Raw genomic sequence first — 21,764 nt, 5'->3', positions numbered from 1 at the left:
TATAGTTTATTTCACATATGCATTCTAAATATAGTTAAGTGTTAAAAATGAAGATATTTTTGTACAAGTTCATACATAAAACACATTTCATGAATGTAGTATAAACAAACACACCCTGATTTGGATTTGTTTTAAATAGAATTTTAAAAACTGACACATTGCTCCAAAAATTAGAAAAAGAAATATTCTGGTGATTGAGTTAGCAGCATGCCAAGGCTCTGTAAATATCCTACTTCAGAATGCCAATTCATTCCTATCTCTCTGTGAATGCAGGAGTCCCTGATATCAGACACCAGTACAGTGTGTGAGGAACTCCCTGAGCCTGTGTACAGTTCTGTAAACAGTTACTGTTGCCATCCTGAGTCAGGAGAAATCCCCTTCCATAAAATACTATGACCTAAAGATATTTCTGCTATTAGTGTATTTGTGCTGCACTTGGGATTTTTCACTATGTTAGGCAGAAAAAAGCTATTTACTTAAAAATTTAAAAGAAGATTTTAGCCAAGCATGGTGGCACACGCTATAGTCCTAGCTACTCAGGGAGCTGAGGCAGGAAGATGGAAAATTCAAGACCAGCTTGAGCAACTTAATGAGACCTGGTCTCAAAACTAAAAATTAAAATAAAATCGAAATGCCTGGGAATGTAACTCAATAGTAGAATGCTCCTGAGTTAAATCCCTAATATCAATCAATCAATCAATCAATCAAAGAAAGTTCTAGAGCCATAAAATGTTTCCTGAAATTTTCATTATACTTCCCTTAATAATGATTGGAAGATACTATATTAATGCTATTACTTTTGACTTGATAGTCCATAATATGCCTCTTAAATTGTATCTAAAGTTACAGGATTAAAAATCAAATAAGAAAAATTTTTAAAAATCAAGTAAGGTTCTACAAAAATTCTTGATTTCATGAATTATGCCATTTAATGCAACCTCGCATTTATTTCTTAAGGTTTTTGGTTTTGTAGTGAGTTATAATTATTTGTACAGCTAAAAAAGATTTAACTGCATTGTATATGACAGCTTTGCTTTTGAGGTGCAAGAGAGAGGGTAAAGCTTTTTACCATAAAGGTTATAGTTCATGGTGTGTTCATTTACATAATTGTATATATCTAAACCCCTCTATGAATAAAGCAGTATAAAGGACAGAATTCCTCAGAGATTAATTTGGGGTTATTTGTTACAGTTTCTTAAATATTAGTTTTTAAAGACTATGGGCAATAAAATTGGTGTTCTGATTAACAACAACAAAAGTCAACCTTACAACTTTGTGAACTTCTAGAGATCTGATAACTTCAAGTTACCCATGAGATATTTTATATGTAGGAATTTACTTGGATATTTTAAATATTGAAAATATTGGTAATATTGAAAATAGCTTGTAATAACTCTGAAAGGATTTGAAGACGAGAACAATTGTCAAACTTTTAGAAAATTCTCTAAAATATATATGTGAGGCACAAACAATTAGCCAAAGAATTAGGGTAAATTTAATCATGTAAAAGGTAATACAGTTTAGCTAGATGCACAAAGCCCTTGAGTTCAGCCCCCAGTACTATACACACAAGAATAATACAGTTTAAAAGGACAAAATATGTGGATATGTGGTGGTATGTTTTTCTCTCTCCCCCCCTTTCCCTCTCCCTCTCCCCCAGTCTCTCTCTCTCTCTCTCTCTCTCTCTCTCTCTCTCTCTCTCTCTCTATATATATATATATATATATATTCTTCTCCACTCTAGGAAATACTAAATAGTTCACTCCACTTTTTGTCTCATGAATATTCTAATATTTTACACAAATTTTTATAAACTAATGAAAACCAAACCTAAAAAATTAATTATTAGTTGGAAATACAGTTGGTTTTGCAAAAACTTCAGATAATATTGGTGAATGATAGATCTTCTATGGGCCATTAGGTACAATGAGTCCTTTGAGGGGGAGAAGTCCGTAACCTTAACTTCTGTACTCACATCTTGTATTGTCTTTCACATTCCAAAGCATGCTGAGGGATAAGTAGAGAATCCAGATTATCTTGAGTATTTAGTGTGGACTAGCCACTTATGTGATCACCAGTACTGTAACATCCATTGACCCCAGTTCTTACCACTTACTATTTTCCTGGTCATATTAATTACTAGGTATGAGAAATATTCTTCTCTATGATTTTTTTATTTTTTAAATTTATTCAGTGCTGCTAAATTTGAGAGACTGACCTTCACACTTGACTGCAATTATATGTACAGTTGTCACCAAACTAAGATAATAGCACATCTTCACAGTGGAATTGTTACCATTCATAGTCAGGAAGTGTATATAGAAAGAGCCACATTATGTTGTGATTATAGAAATTTTCACTCATCTCTGAGAATGAGACATACAAAATAATTTTATCAATATTACAAGATGCTATTTTTAAGCAACACAGTTTTGATATACACATTTCACATGTGTTCATAGTGCTGAACATGTTAGTGTGAAGTGTGCAATACTTCTTCTTTGGATGTACAAATCTTTACCTTAACAAAACCAGTGATCAGGCAAATAACATTACAAAATAATACAAGTTATACTTTATAACAGTATTTAAAAATCTTTTAACCTGACATGAAATTATAAAATTATAAACTCTCCAACAGGGCATGAAGGGTTTAGAAATTTGAAATTTTGAACTCCCATTTCCTGTTAGTGCTAAAAATGTAGTTTTTCATTATTGTGTGACATACAGATTATGTTTGTGTGATTTTGAATGATGATATATCCTTCACAGAGTTCTTAGCATTACTCAATTTTTATTATTTGGCAATATAGATAAATTTAGGTTCAAGAACATTTTTTCTGGTAGAAAAATTTTCAAATAATTTATTTTTAATTTTTAGAGATGAGAACATAAGAAGAAATGTATATTTGTTCAGTGATGAGCCCAGAAGCTTATAGTAAAAGTCTTACATGAATGAGAATTCTGCTTTTAAACTCTCTGGTATATTTCATAAAAACTTTTGGCATAACTGATCTTAACTAATTTAATATCAGATATGTCCCAAACACAGTCATTACCTTTGAGCAGTCACTTGTACTGCTGTTCTTTTTTCTCTTTGGCTTGCAACATATTTTCTGTCCCTGTTCTTTATTTTTAAGAATGGGCTTAAATGCAACCAATTTACAGAACATCTGTCAGAAAGCCACATTCTAATACTACTTCCAGGAAAAAACAAACAAACAAAAATCACAGCTTGCTCTCTCTCTCTCTTTCTCACTCTCTCTCTCTCTCTCTCTCTGATTTACTCACTAATGTTCTAACCTGAGTAATCTTCTTAATTTACAAAAGGTGATTGCAAAATAAGACGATTAGTTTTACAAATCATTAGTGAAAATGAGTCCCATTGCTTTATGGTCAAATTCCTAATTTACTTTTGTTCCTACCAGAGAAATACTTACTTTCAGAATACAGATGTACAAATCAAAGTCATAAAAACTGCCTTTTAATCTGACATTACTATGTGGCAGTTGATTTAAATATTAGATACTGAATATGTTTACTCAGGAGTCCAAACATCTCCCATACCGAAAACCATACTTGGATAAAATATAGGAACAAATATATGGGAGACATGATCTCTGTTTTATTGAATTATATTTTTCTGATATCAGTTAGTATATTAGGGCAATCAAAAGCTATGGTGAATGTTTAAATTTCAAAAAAACTATTATAGTAAAAGACTCATTGACATTAATCCCCCTCACAATACTCCCCCTTACTTCAAACACACCCCATGTGTCTTTTACCATATGTTTTTAAAAAATTAAACATTTACCATATTTTCTGATTATTCCTTGCATATCTATGTAGTAACACAAAATTTAATAGAAAATGGCTCTTGGTTCTAGGAAATCACAGTCTACAATCATGTGCACTCAAAAAGAAACAAAACAAAACAAGAAACCCTAGCAAAGTACAAACAGGACAGGCTCGATGCATGGAGGGGGAAGATTATTTGCAGGAAGTGGTATTTCAAAGGCAGATTGAGAGTTAAGGCATCAATATAAATAACTAACACATTATGGTTTATGGTTGGTAAAATGAAACAACTACAAGAAAAAATGCTTATTAATAAGTTAATATTACTTTCTTACTAAAAATAACCTTCTATTTAATGCATACTTGATAATCATCAAATTGCTTTCATGGCCAATATGTAATTCTACCCTGAAAGCTACCCTGGAAAGGAAACACAAGGTATGATCTACATATCACAGGAAAAATGTCAAGAATACATTTAAGTGGTCTATATCTTTGTGGTCATTGAAAGAATTATTGTTATTGCTCAGAACTAATTTTTAAACTAGAAGTTTTTTCTATCATTATGGTTTCTAAAAGTATTCAGATTCTTACCACCACCACCACCATGAAATCAAACAAGCATTATCTCAATGCCACATGTATATTAGGATGAGAAAAAGAATGCTCTAGAATTGAAGAACCAGAACTAAATATAAAGCATCAGTAGAGAGCATGATGTTCTCATATGCTCATCTATTTCTATCAAAACCTCAGAGATTCCTCCTTCTCTAAATCTAAATTTTAGTGGCAAAATGTATGTGGAGAAAAAACATACAATATAATGGGGAAGCTAAAAGCTAGAGCTCTGAAATTAGGCTCTTTGATTTAGATCTTACCGACTGTGCATGCTTAGTCATTTACTAAACCTCTTTAGCCTCAGTTTCTTCATATGTAAAATGAGGATAATTATAGAATATGTTGCTCACAAGGGGCAAAGATTAAATGAATTAAAGTTCCCAAAGTAGTGACTGACGCACAGCATTGTAGGTCAATGTGTTGTCAATGTTGTTATTTTTGTTATAATAATGATTGTTTTTTATTATTAAACTAAGCTGATGATAACTATCTTCATATATCATTTCTACTTACATAGGAAAGTAAGAGAATTGGATGATTTTTATTCCTTTTGCTCCCATTGGGAGGCCAAGCACTGAGAGTACAAGCATTTCTCCCATATAAGTTAGAGCCTCAGGTTTTAAAAAATAACCTTCCCTGATAGCCTGTATTAAATTCTCCCAAACCACTAAGGCTCTTTATTTTCTGTTGTACCATGAGAGGATATGGGAAACAGTTTTCAATCTTCCCCACGCTGAACCTGTATGCACCTGAAGTAGTCTGAGTCTATTTATCCATTTCTCTTCTGAATTGTAAAGCCCCACCTCTTAACTTCTCACTGGAAAATCATTTTCCATGCACACTGCTGTATCATATCCACTTGCTGCACAGCCTTCTTAAACCCTGGCACTCCAGCTGGGCATAAGAGGGCTCTTTCCAAGAGGACTACAAAGGTGAACCCTGGCATTCCAGCTGGGCATAAGAGGGCTCTTGCCAAGAGGACTACAAAGGTGACTTCTCATTCCTTCTGTGAATCCAGCCACAATTATGAATCCTGCAGTTGGACTGCCATAGAAAAGGCAATGTGCTAGGAAGTTGTAAAAACCTCCCTATGCTCCCACAAATGCATGTGTGCGACACGGCCTGTGTCCTGGGCATAAAGGCATCTGTTGCACTCTCCCAGTGTCTCAGGCAGCCGCTTTGGTACTTTGCTCCACAAACAAGCAGGTTTGAAGGGTTAATGTAAACCACCTGGAAAAAAATTAGAGACTGAGAGATGATTAAGCAAGAAATTAAGTGATAAACCCATTGCTCAGTCAACACTTTGTTTCATCATTATAAAAGACAAGTGGTTTAACTCCAAAGGGAAACCCCGTGTAAGATGAAAACATTTCAAGAGCTTCTTTCTGCCAAACCACACAGCAATGAAATAGAATAGCTGTGGGATCGCTGAGAAGCATTTGCCATTTGTGCCCACAGTGATTTACACTGTAGAGGACGATGCCCAGGGAACCCCTCCTGCCCCAAGGCTTTGTGTCCTCTGTAACTAAAGGGAATGGACACTGGCCACTAGTCAGAAAATGAGCACTTGTGTCATTTTATCAGTCATTTCCCCAGAGTGTAAATAAGGATGAAAATGATTAAAATGAATAATTGATAATTTGAAATAAGAAAAGGTCCAAGGGTTTGGGAATGGTGGGAGGGGAAGGGGAAAGAGAAGAAGGGAAAGGAAAAATTATGAGGAAAAAGAATGGAATCAAGCTCTGTAAATAGGGAAGGGTGGAGGGGGTGAAGGGTGCACAGGTAATGGGAGAAAAAATAAGAACTAAGATACATTATGTTCTGGTACAAACATCCAATGATAAATGTAAATGTACTTTATACCTAAAATGTACCAATAAATATATATATATATATATTAAAAAGTATGGCCTTGATATGCATCCATTTAGCTATAAATGACTCTAGTTTCTCATTCTTTATGACTGAGTAGTAGCCCATTTTATTTAAAAAAAAAAAAAAAAAGACACACGTCTTCTTTATCCAGTTTCCAGTTGATGGGAACTTAGGCTGCTTCCAAGCTTTAGCTATTGCAAACTGTGCCACTATAAACATGGGTGGACATATATCATTGTGGTATGATCCTTTTAATTCATTTGGGAAGATCCCCAGCAGGGGAATAGCTGGGTCAAATGGGACCTAGTTCTTTGAAGTATGTCCATACCAATTTCCACAGTGGTTGCACCAGCCTGCTCTCCCATCAGCAATGGAGAAGGGTCCCTTTCTCCCCACAGCCCCACCAGCATTTGTTATTGGTTGATTTCTTGATAGCAGCCATTCTTTCTTGGGTGAAGTGGAATCTCAGTGTTGTTTTCATCTGCATCTCTCAAATGACCAGGGATGTTGAAATTTTTTTCATGTTTATTTGCTGTTTTCACTTCTTTGTCTGAGAAATGTCTGTTCATTTCGGATGCCCATTTTTGAATTGGGTCTTTGAATTTCAGGGGTCTGATTTTTTTCAGTTCTTTTTATATTCTAGATAGTAGTCCTTTGTCTGAGGTACAGCTGCTAAAAATTTTTTTCCCACTTTGTAGGTTGTCTGTTAACTCTGTTGGTAGTTTCTTTTGCAGTGCAGAAGCTTTTTAATACGATGAGATCTCAGTTATTGATTCTTTGTGCTAGTTCCCATGCTACTGAGACTTTGTTCATAAAGTCTTTTCCTATGCCAATGTCTTCAAGAGTTCTACCTAACTTATCTTCCAGCAAGGTTAGTGTTTCTGGTTTAATATTTAGATCTTTAATCCACTTTGATCTTAGTTTAGTGCATGGTGATAGATATGGGTCTAGTTTTAATCTTTGGCAGGTTGAAATGCAGTTTTTCCAGCACCATTTATTAAAGAGGCCATCTTTCCTCCAATGATGGTGGTTGGCTCCTTTGTCAAAGATGAGGTGGCTGAGTATATCGGGAGCTGCTTTTTCATCTTCTAATCTATTCCACTGATCCTAAGGTGTGTTCTTTTGCCAGTACCATGCTGTTTTTATCACAGTAGCTTTGTAGTATAGTTTCAAGTTGGGAATTGTGATACCCCCAGCCTTGTCTCTGTTGCCCAGAATTGCTTTTGCTATTCTAGGTTTCTTTTGGTTCCAAATGAATTTTTGGATTGTTTCCTCTAGTTCTGTGAAGTGTATTGGAATTTCAATTGGCACTGCATTGAATCTATATAGTAGTTTTGGAAATATGGCCATTTTCACTATATTGGTTCTTCCTACCCAGGAGCAAGGGATGTCTTTCCATTTTCTTGTATCATCTTTGATCTCTTTTTTCAGAGTGCTGTAGTTTTCAGTGTAGAGGTCCTTTGCCTCCTTTGTTAGATTGATTCCTAGATATTTCATTTTTTTGGATGCTATTGTAAAAGGAATTGTTTCCCTAATTTCTCTTTCAGTGAGTCTGTTATTTGTGTATAAGAAGACTGTTGTTTTTTGAACATTGTCCTTGTATCCAGCTACTCTACTGAATCTGTCAATTAGATCTAGAAGTCTTTTGGCAAAGTTTTTGAGTCTTCTATGTAAAGTATCATATCGTCAGCAAATAATGACAGTTTCACTTCTTCCTTTCCTATCTTTATTCCTTTTATTTCTTTCTCTTGTCTAATTGCTGTGGCTAATGTTTCCAGCACTATATTGAACAGGAGTGGTGATAGTGGGCATCGTTGTCTTGTTCCTGATTTTAGCATGAAAATTTTCAGTTTTTGACCATTTAGTATGATGTTGGCTATTGGTTTTTCATAGATAGCCTTAAGCAGTTTGAGATAAAGGCTTTCTATTCCAATTTTCTGTAGGGTTTTTATCATGAATGGCTGTTGGATTTTGTCAAATGCCTTTTCTGCATCTATTGAGATGATCATATGGTTTTTGTCCTTGACTCTGTTAATATGGTGTATTACATTTATTGATTTATGAATGTTGAACCATGCTTTCATCCCTGGGATAAATCCGACTTGGTCAGGGTGTATGATCTTCTTTATGACCTTCTGCATTCTGTTTGCCAGTGTCTTGTTGAGGATTTTTGCATCTATGTTCATTAGGGAGATTGGCCTGTAGTTCTCTTTTTGGGTTGGGTCTTTCCCTGGTTTTGGAATGAAAGTAACACTTGCTTCCAGGAATGAATTTGGAAGCCGTGGTTCCCTTTCAATTTCCTTGATGAATTTAAAGAGTAATGGCAATAGTTCTTCTTTAAATGTCTTGTAGAATTCAGCAGTGAAGCCATCAGGACCTGGGCTTTTATTTATTGGTGTAACTTTTCATTTTGGGCTTATTCTCTTAAAAGAATGATTGTGAATAATAATTTTGATTTCTAAGAAAATAAATAATTTAGATAGCTGATGAACAATAAATACTAATTGAGCAACAGTTGATGCACTAACAATATACTACTTCTAAAATAACCACAAATCAGTTTCTAAGCAAAATTATGGTATTAAAGTCTCTCTCTGTACTTGAATAGATGCAAATAAAATAAAATAATGCATTCCTTTATCTTGTTACCATAGAACATATATTCTTTTGACACTGATTATTCCAATACAATTTAGACTACATGAATGACAACATATAGAACAGTGGCTCACATGTTATAATCTGTAGGAATTTTATATACCTATCTATTGAAATGCATATTCTTATTAAAATATTTGAAATTAGTATCCTACCATAAGATAATATGTTAACAGTTCCTTTTCTGAACCTGCATGTGATTCTAGGAAGATCACTATAATCTACAAGAATCTTGTTTTCTGTGATATTTTACCTAGTAAATTTATAGGTATCATCTCAAAAGACTTAAACCCATAATATTACAGTGAATAGATGGGAAGAGGCCACTCCAGGCAAAGGTTACAACATAAAAGCCCACATGGTGTCACAGGACACCAAAGCAAGTTACCAGATTCAAGTGAAGTTGTGTGAGGTAGTGGTGGGAAACAATGTTAGATAGGTAATCCATGGAATATGACTGTTTTATATTCCTAAAGAGGATTAGGCTTGCAATAAGTAACAGGTGTTTGGACATTAGGTTACTGAAAGATGCAAACACAAACTCAGCCATGAAATGAAAGAATCTGTCATAAGGTGACTAGATGGGCTATTTTTAGGATGCATTGCTTCCAGAAATAAACAACATAATTTCTCTTCTGACTAAGACAGCTTAGTTGGTGCCAAGATGTAGTCCACATCCCTGAAAATTTTATTTAAACACTTTATAAGCAAGATTGTATTCCATGAGATGAGAAAATAGTTTCTTTGTATATATTAGTAAGGTAGAAAATAGACATGTCCTTTTAAATCAAATTAAATGGTTTAATCTTGCTTTTGGGGAAAAATATGAAACAAGTCTGTGTGATTCAGACTAGTTCATGAACTATGTCCATTTAATTTACTGCTATTTCACACTCTGTCCCTCGTATTAGTATCCTCAATCATTGATATATATAACACATTAGCTTTAACATTGAACAATGAGATTTGGAGCTTTCCTAGGCTAAGACATTTTGTTCTTAGTCCTTAAAATACTAGCAAGTTGTTTGCAAGTTCACAGTAGGATTGGGGAGACACTTAGTACCCAGGAGGAGTACAAATAAGGAAGTAAAACCAGTTAGAGCCACAATGCCATCACTACAACAATATTGGAAGCGACATGCCAAAAACAGAACCATTTAAATATGTAATGTGAACATTTTTTATAGACTGAGCTAATGTAAGCCCAAAACAATAAATACTAGTAGAGCAGACTTAAATAACTTAACTACACCTAAAGTAAATTTATATCTGTAAAAATCTTGTATTTTGAAATTCAGAAATAGCAGGGAGGAAGAATTTACACTATTTTAAAAAATTATCAGAAAGGGTGAAGTTTGAGGATAGTATGATGATATATTAAGATCTAATTATAAATAGTTGATCAAAATTCTTCTAGTATGTAACAGTTGAAATTTATAAAAATATTTATACCTTATATCTCAAAACTATGACTATTATACAAAACATTTTCCTAAGTTAGTCTGACCCTATATCAGAAAGAGTTGAACTTTGCAATATGTGATTTTCTGTTTTATTTCAACTTGTTTTAAACCTTCAAAGTCAATAAATAAAAGAAATGGAAATGTCAACATATGATACTCAATTCCACTTAGGTGAAGTTTTAAGTTAAAGATGTGCTTTAAGTATTAGAATAAATTATGTGAGAAATTCAGGTCCTCAATTTAGAAATGAATAGGCAAGTTTTCAAAACTGATGCATATAATTATATTTTTATATGTGTGAGATTGTGCACAGAAATTAAAGTGTTGGGTAAGGGAAAATATCCAATTATTTTACAAAGGAAAACTAACTTGAATATAAACATCAATCTTAATAATCACTAAAATAAAATAAATTTTAGCATAGATATTATGGTATAGAAATTTTATACTTCAAGTATAATTTTTAAGTTTCATATTTCAGTAATCTTCAATTAATACATTCAGCAAAGGTAACCTCTGAATAAAAATAAATCAATATTTTTGAGGAAAATCATGCACATTCTCTGAAATCATTAAAATTGATTTCTGTGAAAGAGTTCAACTTTGTACTCATGGTGTAACCAAAGGTAAAAAAGCATGTTTCTGACTTCAAAGTGAAAGTTAAACATCTTTACTAAAAAAAAAAAAAGCTATCCCTTTTATAAAAACAGCTTTACTTGTCTTTTCCCAACTGGAATTTAATAGTACAGATATTTCCTGATATTTTTTGTCATGGGTATAGAACTGACCTTAAGTCTGAAGCCACGTTACAGAGCAAGTGGGATTATTGACATTTTAGACAAGGGATTAAGTTGAATTGTGGGAAGAAAAACAAAGGTAGAAGAAAGGGAGACCTTCTCTTGATTACTTGCCACTTGTTGAAATTGGAGGATAGGATCAAATAAAAAGTCATAAAGTAAATAAGACACCATCTTAGGTTGCTTTGTTCTGGAAACAGTGTATCAGTTTATCCTCCCCTTTTTGCAGAACTTCTTTTCACTCCAGAACTTCTCAAAAATTCCTTAAATTTTCTTAATTTGTATTAAATATGGGTTACTTAAATCACAGAAGTTTGCAAATTGTATCTAGACTAATTACAAAGCCTTTTCTTCTCAGGTTAAAGAGAGGTAAAAGTATAGAAATAACTTTATTATGCTTTTCTCCATAATTCAGATTACTTGTTGAAAATTTTATGCTATTATGTGTACAGAAAAAATTGCCATTTTTATTTTTGCATTCATGACATTTATGGCTCTGCCTAGATTCCTTTATGCCTTCAGGCCTTTTTGCTTGTTCTTGGGAAACCTCCTGTTATTTTTACTCAATGTCATGTTATATGGGAGTTAGCAACACACATAATACAACAAAAAGTAATCCCCTTTATGTGTGGAGTTGAGGCAACAAAGAAAATAGAACCTCTGTCTCCCAACAGAAACACAGATCTGGAAACTTGAATTGGCCATGTGTTCAAAGTGAACTGATCACATTTCTTCAAGCTAAGTTTGTGTTATTCAGATATTTACCCCTTTTCCTGTGTTGCATTCTATTTGTGATAGCTTGTTGGGCCATTTTCAGAAGGTTAAATATAATTAATATGCTCTAAAAATATATGATTATGTCAAATCACAGATGCATTGAAACTTCCAGTATTCTTAAGTCCTTAGAGGTAATATAATTTAGTTCCTCATTTTCAGAGAAGTAGCTTGGGGCCCAGTGAGATTATGATTAGTGATACATTTATTATGTGAAAGGCACTGTTAGTGAGAGAGCAGGATCCATCTGACTTTCTCGTATAAGATTTCCTAAGCTCACTGCATTGCTGTTGCACTGTAACATTACCTTACCTCAATGAAGGCACGAAGGGATTCACCCTTTCTTGTACCACATAGAAATGGAATTGGAATCATGTTATATAGGACTTTTACATAATGATGGGACATATGATATTGACAGTTTAAGCCTGAACTTTAAGAAATCATCATAATTACAGTGTAGTTTTGGAAGTAATTTTCTTCTAAAATAATACCTACAATGCAAAATGGATCATGAACTCTTAAAGGTTAAATAGATGTATACATACACGCTCTAACTCTAAGAACCAATTCATAGTTAGTGCTACTGAGCTAGTTTTAACCTTACTTCCCATTTTTAAATTAATTTTTTAAAAATTAGGTAGTAGCTGACAGGGTTTTAAGGAACTGTCTTTCTCAGATAGAAAATAAGCATGGTTTTATAAACAGCCAGAAAATATGTCTTCAGTGCTCTTCAAAATGCTGATGTCATTTGCATTTTATCTGGAGGTTAGTATTATTTGGCATCATTTGGAGCCTGACAATTAAGACTTGTCAAAATCTATGTCAGACTCTCCCATCTTGATGTTCACTTTGTCCAAGTATACAGTCAATTAAATGTCAATATAAGGCTTCACACTGGAGTCACATTTTACTATAAATAAAACTTTGACTACTTCTAATTTCTAATATAGCACATAGTATTATTTTTAGAAAATAAAGTTCTTAAGTATTAGAATTTTCTTGTAAACTTTGCAGAAATGTTAAGAGTAAAATCACTGTGGTATAAGTGTCATCATTCTTAAAGTAATTTCTTTAGCCTGACCTCACTTAGTGTCACTGACATGAATTGAAGTGGAGATGGGGATGGTACAAATGGACATCCAGCCTGTTGGGGCATATTTTGACGAAAGTACATTGGCCTAATCAGACTGTTTAACTAAGAAGCATGTAAAAATAAGACCAGGTAATATTCACTGAATGTTAACGCTATTCCAGATACTTTGTTTGATATGCAGGCTCTGCTATTTCCACCTCATAATTAACCCATGAAGATTCTTCCTATAATAGACATGAGAAATAGGAAAACAGAGAATTTGAGTAACTTGTCCAAGATCACAAGCCAAGTAATAGTTGAGATTCAAATAAAGCTAGTCAATGTAATACCAGTCACACTCTCAACCAGTGCCTTATCCTGTGCACCTCAGAGGTCAGGATAGAATCTGAAAGATAAATCAGGAGAACAAGCTAAGCTAACTGCATTGGAAAGGATTACTGGGGCATGAGGAATAAGAAAAGTATAATTTCTCCTCTTTGCTGACCTCTAGCCATACTTCAATTTTATATCTTTAGTGGGCGTAATACAGAATAATAAAAATCATCATTATTTCAAATTAGCAAAAGTGGATTCAGTATAATTAATCTGACAAATAGAAAAACAAAAGGCAAACTAAATTTCACTTTTCAAATTTTCATGGATTAATTTTGTTAAACACTTTTACAATAAAACATATTACCTTACACTCATCAAGTACAAATTGCTCTATCTTAATCTGAGAACTCATATTGGAAAAGAGTAAATAATAGCAAGTCCTTTAAGGAAAGTAATAGTGAAAGTTAGCACAAAATTTGATTAGTTTTGTATGTTATGTCAAGATCATTGTATTCATGGAATTTTAATAAAAGTAGAATTACTTTGAGAAGCCATACAATAATAAATAGCCACTAAAATTTAACAGGTACTTTAAAAATGTTTTCTATAACTAGAATTTTATTTTTACTCATCATAAAAGTAAGATGTGAATTACGTAATGTTAAGCAATTCAAAAACTACCATTCTCCCTGAAAGAAAACCATTGTTAATATATTGATGAACCTCTGATTCATAAGTTTACTTTAGATATTGATGTAGTTAGATATACACCAATATACAAATACACTATTTAGGCTATCATAAAATATATCCTTACTTGTGATCAGTATCATATATATTGGTTATTTTTCCAAAGTGTTAATTGTAATTCTAATCTATCATTTTTACAACTGCATTGCACAGATATACCATAAAAATCATTTAATTTTCCATGCTCCTATTGATGGACGTTTAGATTTTTTTCCAGATTTTTCTGGTAAAAGCAATGTTTAGTTGAACATCCTTAATGGTCTTTGGGGAGTTGTCAGTTTGTCAGATTTCTGTTATTTGGGCTTTATTCAGAGAATTCCCTGTGACATTACAGGCTGCTTCTGTGGCGTTAGCTCGCACCAGTGATCTTCGGGTACTCTGACTTCTTGGTGAGGAAGCTGAGTTCTGTGAATCTTTTGACATTGTAGTTTAAAATGGAAATGGAGATCCTGAGCAAGGACTATGTTCTAAGAAGGAAGTGTAGTTTTTAAACAGAGTGCAAACAGAGAGGGATGGCTTCCAACAATCCCTGTAGATTTTATCTACTTCTTGTGCCACCTCCACCAGCCATCTGTCATCACTGTCTTCCTACCCACCTTAGTTTCTCCTCCTATGATTCTAGCAATCCAGTGCTGGGAATCCCTAATAAACTAGGTGCCTCAAATCCCTGATAATACACTGAGGTCAATGTACATGCCCAGGGTAATGGCAAAGCAGCTTTGGCTGATCTTTCACATCGCAACCCTGGTATTAATAAAACTTTTCCCATAGAGAGCCTACATTTAGCAGATCCAATTAAACTCTGGTTTTTAAAGCATCCATTATTATATTTTAATTTGTTTCATATTCAGCTGAAGAAAAGTACCCTATACTGGGAATAGTGTAGGTTCAAACAACCTGAGCATGAACCCAGTTCCACCACTTGGTAGCTCAGTGGCCTTGGGCAATATATAAACCTTTGTTTCTCTGAAACAGGAACATTTTAAAGAGCAATGTTTGATTTGTTCATAGCAGCACAGTTTGAAATAGCTAAAACTTGAAAGCAGCCCAAATGCCCATCAGCTCGAGACTGGATAAAGAAAATGTGATTTTTTAATAAAATGGAATACTACTCAGCTATAAAAAATGAGAAATTAGAGACACTTATAGCTAAATGGATGCAAATTGAGGTTATACTCTTAAGTGAAATAAATAGGACACACATGTGTAAATACCAAATAGTTTCTCTAGTGTGAGAAACTGAAAGTGTAAATAAGGACTTAAAGGTATAATAGATGATGTGAAATAGGAAGCAAATGGGCAAAGGGGAAGCAGAAGTGGGAGGGGTAGGGGAAAGGAAAGAAGGGGGTGGAATTAATATGAGAAAATGAAAAAATGGAAACAAAGTCTTTGTAAATGGGGAAGGGTGGAGGGGTTGAAGGGAGGGCAGGGGAATGGGGAAAAAATAAGAACCAAGAGAGATTATGTAAAGTAAAAATTTCCAATGATGAATGTCATTATATTGTACACCTAAAATGTACCAATAAAATAAAATTTAAAAAAAATATTTGATTTGTCCTATTTGGTATAGATTTGCTGAGCAGGGCAAGGGTACAAGCACAGAGACCATGAACAATTGCCTATTATTCTGTGACAATATCATTTAAGACCACAACTCTGTGCAGTAGCTGGTATTATCCTCCACAAGAACTCAGGCTCATAACAGTTAAGCAATGGGCCTGAGAGCTTTAGAGAGACTGTGTGGAGTCAAGTCCAGACCTGTGACCATAAAAGATGAATTCTTTCCTCACACCCTATGCGCAATTGAAAAATCTGTTATCAATAACCAGAATAATTTTTACATTAGACATTTGTGCCCACAAAAAACAACTTCAGTTGTTTAACTGAGTGTGACTCCGGAGGGAGAATATGACTTCTCTTCTGAACTGTAACATCCTGACAGCTCATGTGTCATTTCATTGTCCCTGTCTGTCCAGATTTCATTTAGAAGTGAGTTTTCACATTTTGTGTTTTATTATGAACTACAACAAAATCCATTGTTATCATACTAATCTATCATTCTAAAGAGCTCCTGTAACAACAAAAAAAAGACCCACAGACACAGTAGAGGGTCTTTAGCTGTTAAAGACATTTTTAAAATTCCTGTTTTTTGCTCTAATCTGTCATAAAGATTTATGCATGGTACCAGCAAACTGAAGCCATTTATTTGACGTGTCCTCATGCTTGCTTCTAAGGAACTTGCTACTTTAGAGACTGAATGCAATCTGTATGTGTGTGCATGAAGAAAACACTTAACTTTGCTATTCCCATAGATGAAACACTAAATAATTCATCACTAAAGAGGGGAGAGCTATACTTCAGATGAAAAACAGAATCAGCTTGCCATGTTATTTCTCCAGTTTTCATTAGTTCTGAGAAATATGAGCTGCTTCATATTAGCTTGGGGAAACTGCTGCTCAAGAATACTTGATAAGTCCCTTATATTGATATTAGGTGATTACTCTATTATGTTCTCTCTTTTCCTTACAAGTCACCTTGTTGAAATTTCTTGTAAAAGAAACACAAGCAGTTTGTGTGAGAAATGGTACTGGGAGTACCCAGCCCTGCTCTAGAGCCACTGGAAGCCATGTGGGCTGCGCAGAGTCATGAGCACCAACGGGTCATGAAGCTCAGTTTAGATCTCTCCAATTAACACAACCAAGGAGTAAAGTTTAAGATCAAAACCATTATGCATATTGGAGAAAAACAGTTTTTAAATCTCTTGGAGAAATCTTGTTACAATTTTTTTTCTTTAACGGGAGGAAGGAAGATTGAGAAGTAAAAAAGAAGAAATAACAATATCGTAGTACATCTACAGCTCAGCAGAGACAAGGATCAGTTGAGTTTCAGGACTCAGGAGATTTGTGGCTTAGGGCTAAGGAGTTACAACATAAAGACCCAGAAGGAGAAAAACTATAAAATATATTCAAACACATTATATGAAATGAAACAGTACCATTAACAGCAAGTATATTTTTTCTTCTAGTCTATGTGGGCCAAAAAATCAATTTGGTGTCAAATTAGTTAAATCTCATCTGACACAGTGGAATGAGAATGGACAGTGGTTTTGAGTTGTGAGGTGTTTTATTGTTTTTGTTTTGTTTTGTTTTGAGACAGGATCTTGCCCTGTAGTTCAGGCTGGCCTTGAACTCACTATGTAGTTGATGCTGGCCTGAAACTTGCAGCAATCATCCTGCCTCAGCCTCCCATATGCTGGGATTATAAGTGTGGAGTATTGCATCAAAGGATGTCTGACTTTTAAACTCAATAGTTCTAGCAAGGATTTTCTGCATGTGTGACTTGGGAGTAGTTAGGGTTCATTTAAGTGCTCCACATACCTGTTAATTCCAGGATAACAATGCATTATGTTGTACTAAATCTAGAAGCTTTTCTACATTTATCCCTTCCACTTTTCTTTAAGGTCCAGTTGAAAAGTGAAGAATCTAAAACATTTGCAATGAAAATTCTCAAGAAACGTCATATCGTGGATACAAGACAGCAGGAGCACATTCGGTCGGAGAAGCAGATCATGCAGGGAGCTCATTCCGACTTCATAGTGAGGTAAAGGCCCTGCCCTGCGCCCTCCAAGTGACAAGCTGACCACAAAACCCACTGCTACTCTTGCTCACACTTAACACACTTCATTTGCACAAAGAAAGTTCGGAAAGTTTTGTTGATAAAAAAAATAAAATTTGAGTCTATCCTTTTTTATTTTTAAGAGAATCTGATTCTTTAAAAAATTTTTTTTCCAAAGGAGAAATCTATTTCTCACATTCCATTTTTAATCTGTTACCTATAACACTGCATAGACAGCTGGTGCTTCATATACAAAATATTTAATATTTTGTAAGAATTGAAAAAAACAAAAAGACAGCTGATTCTTTCACCTCAGTATTTTGAGAGCACTAATTCTGAGATGATAATAGGGAGTTTTTTATATGCCAAAGTAGCTTTTGTACTTAACTTGCTAGTAGTACTTACAGAAAATAAGATGGAAACAAAAGTGAATAGAGCATTAAATTCATATATGTCTACATATAACAACATTTAATCTACTTTATATCCATGTGTACAGCATGTTTATCACTACTAAATGTTGCTTAAGGGTCCATGCTTGACACATTAGCCAAATTGGAACTTAGAGAATCTCAAAAGCCCTTTTATCCATGATCATTTGAATTAATCCATTTCAAGGGAGATAGTAACTCTGTGGTTTGGAAGTCTTATTCATGAGCCACTGGCTCTTTTTCCCTATTTGTACAATTATGACTTTTTATCTGCTCCCAAAATTTCAAGTGTTATTAGCCGGGATGGTGCACAGCTATAATCCCAGTAGTCAAGAGTGTGACGCAGGAGAATTGTAGTACGTTCAAGCCTAACCTGAACTACATAGAAAGATCCTGTCTCAAAAAAAAAAAAATAAAAAAGAAAGAAAGAAAGAAAGAAAGAAGGAAAGAAAATAAGAGTATGGCATATCAAAAGACTGTAATCTAGGCATTCCAAAATTTATATGATTTGTGATAACATTCAAAATTCCCCCTTCTCGCTACTTTGACTAATTCACTACAATGTTGTTAACTATAGTTGACCTTACTATATAATAGAGCCCCAGAATTTATTCCTCCTAACTGTAACTTTGTACCATAAATGTATGAGGTAGTATATTCACTAAACTCATTTGAATATTAAATAGTTTATATATGTATTAAAACATTATACTGTACCCCATAAGTATGTAAAATTATGTCAATGAAAAATAAAGGAAAAATCATTTATTAAAGCTTAAAAGTTACATATTTTAAAAATACAATAGTTTTCATAACCTCTGTTGTCTTATTTGCAATTCACAGGCTATACAGAACATTTAAGGACAGCAAATATTTGTATATGTTGATGGAAGCTTGTCTAGGTGGAGAACTCTGGACCATTCTCAGGGATAGGTAGGAGATTTGAGAAATTTCTACTCTGTCTGTAAAAACATAGTTGTCATTGACAGTCTATAAGTATCAATACTTTTTTTATATTTTACGTATGCTTATCTTTTAAAATGAAATATAAACATAAGGTCTAGTCCATTATGTAAATAAAATTTATTGTAATACATATGAAACTCACATTGTAACTAATGGTATAGACTTAGTTTACCATAAAAATGGAACCTGGAAAATTATGTATATATATACCATAGTTCATGAATATTTGTATCAGATTAAGTAAACTCTGAGTTTGTCCTGGAATTCAATGGTGTGATTTAACTTGAAGAGAGTAATAGCTATTTTATAATTATAAACTAGATTATCATTTTATTTGATCCACTCAGTTTTTAGATGAGTAGTCTGCCTTTCAGAACACCAGGAATTTTTTTCCAAGTACCTTTTCTCCCTACTTTTCATTTATCTTTGTTTTCAAAATTAACACAGCTTTTCATACAGCTCTTTGATTCTTTTCTACTTTGGGGGGAAAATTCATTTATTTGCAGTATTTCATATATACAATCTGATTTATATTTACCTTTTTACCTTTCCAGGGTAAGTAAATTTGGTCTAGAGTGCTTTTTTTCTAATTATACAAAATCATTGTATCTTAATTTTTATCTCATATAAAAAGTTACCTTTCTAAAAAAATTTACCCTATAAAAAGTGTCAGGAGATTATTACCTACACCACTGTTCACTTATTTTAAAAAAGACCATAATTTTATTTATCTGTAAATAATCTTTTGATCATTTCTTGTACAATAATGTAATAATATAATAGCTTAGTACAGTATAGATGTTAACCTCTCCCTCAATGCAAATATGAGGCCTTTCCTTGTATGCTTTTTTATCTGCAATTTAAAAAGTCTAACACTACTGTAATAGAGTATAATAAGTTGAAAAGAAATCCATTTGATATAGTAAAGTCATGAGACTTAAAGGGCTGAAAGAGCAATCATACATGATATGAAGGTACTGTAAGAAGACTGCTGGGAGTGAGAATTTAAATCAAAAGTTTATAAAGAGCTACTTGTTCTTTTATGAGATATCTACAAAGTAACAAATGTCAGAACATTACATGTGTCTGTGAGAGAGTGTCAGGGCTATCTTCAGCTAGGTTTGAGAAAGATCTGGCCAGTGAAGGAGAGTCTGAGTGACAGGACTAGAACAATTAAGAAAAATATAAATAGTCTGAAGGTGAATTTTCAAAAGAACAGGATGATGCCTGAATAATCATTATTTATTATTACATTATTTTTAGTTAATATTTGAGTATAGATTATATGCCAGGCATTTTGATAGAGGTTGGCGATTGTATGATAAACTAAATGTGGTCTCACTCCTTAGAATTTATAGGCTGTTTCACTAAGTTAATATTTTGGTTTGTTAATTAATATCTGACATATCCTACTGTGGTTTTACCATTTTATTTTTGGCCTGACATTTCAACATACTGATTTAGTTGAAATCTGTTCCCTGTTTTTTGAATTAGAATAGAAGATTTGCAACTGTAGTTAACTAGGGAATCAGTAATAAGCTTCACTGAGGAAGGACCAGCTATTTTCCCATAGCTTTTTGAAACTATTATTTAGTTCCTCAACTAGACTGATAATAACTATAGTGGTAAAACTCAACTTCAAAATCAACTCACGTGTCATCGAACATGCACAGACATCAATTTTCAATTCATTTTTGAAAGTAAATATTATTTCACATTTTTCTCTATTTGATTTGATTTTATATTTTGTTTGGTAATAATTGGAAGTAGAGGTTTCTGAGTGAGATGCATGTTTATTTGTAGGGGTAACAAAGGCTTGTTGTGAAGCAGCAGCTTCCCTTGGGAGGAGTGGATAAGAGAACAATGAACAATGAAAGTTCTTTTCTCTACCCCTACAGGATGATTTTTGATCCTTTCTTTTACCTCTTCTTAATCATCCTTACTGACGTACAAAGTTGCTGAGTCTCCACCAGTGCACTCAGTACTCCAGGATGAGGCTTAATGTGGAGAAGCAGTAGCAATCTGGTTCTTCCAGAAGATTCAGAAATATTGAAGCCTCAACATTAAAAGCAATGGAGCTAATATATATATTTATATATATGAAATATATATATATATGAAATTCCCTTGAAATCATTTACCCTTGTGAAATTTATTTCATAAACACACACACTTTCACATATACCTTTACTACTTTTATGGTACATAACTTTTCTTTTACCTAATCAAGAAATTTCTTGGAAAATAGCATAATTTTGAACATGTAGGTTTCAATTAATTTGTGCTATTGACCAACTTTCTAACTGTTTAAATCAGGGCTAAAAGTCTTAAAGATTGTTAGAAAGACAAATTATGCCAAGCAAAAGATTATCTATTAGTCATGATTTATATGAAAATTTCTACAGTAAAAAAAATGAAAACCATCATGTTCAATTTATTTTGTCAAGACAGTGAGTGATAAAAGAGAAGATATCCTGAAAGCATACAAGAAATATATTTGAACTGATATTGTGTGACTTTATTTGTTATAGACTTGGAAATACCTCTGAGCCTCAGATTTAGAACAGGGAGTCTCTGAAAGCAGTGGAGATATCTCCTTCTCCCA

At 33.5% G+C, this 21,764-nt stretch overlaps 1 protein-coding gene across 8 annotated transcripts in view; it reads left to right on the top strand.

Moving 5' to 3' along the window:
- The window catches only part of Prkg1 (protein kinase cGMP-dependent 1), a 1,307,364-nt gene that overhangs the window by 1,271,306 nt on the left and 14,294 nt on the right, over positions 1 to 21,764 (top strand). For all 8 annotated transcript variants that reach the window (XM_013077205.3, XM_004858324.3, XM_087185544.1 and 5 more), the window contains 2 exons: positions 17,608 to 17,747; positions 19,037 to 19,126. In XM_013077205.3, coding sequence (XP_012932659.1) covers positions 17,608 to 17,747; positions 19,037 to 19,126 — 230 coding nt within the window. The remainder of the gene's footprint in view (positions 1 to 17,607; positions 17,748 to 19,036; positions 19,127 to 21,764) is intronic.

Source organism: Heterocephalus glaber, unplaced genomic scaffold (assembly GCF_053883595.1).
Source record: "Heterocephalus glaber isolate CG9 unplaced genomic scaffold, H.glaber_assembly_v1.0 deba00001497, whole genome shotgun sequence".
Lineage (NCBI taxonomy): Eukaryota > Metazoa > Chordata > Mammalia > Rodentia > Bathyergidae > Heterocephalus > Heterocephalus glaber.
This window is presented reverse-complemented; position numbering and strand designations above follow the sequence as displayed.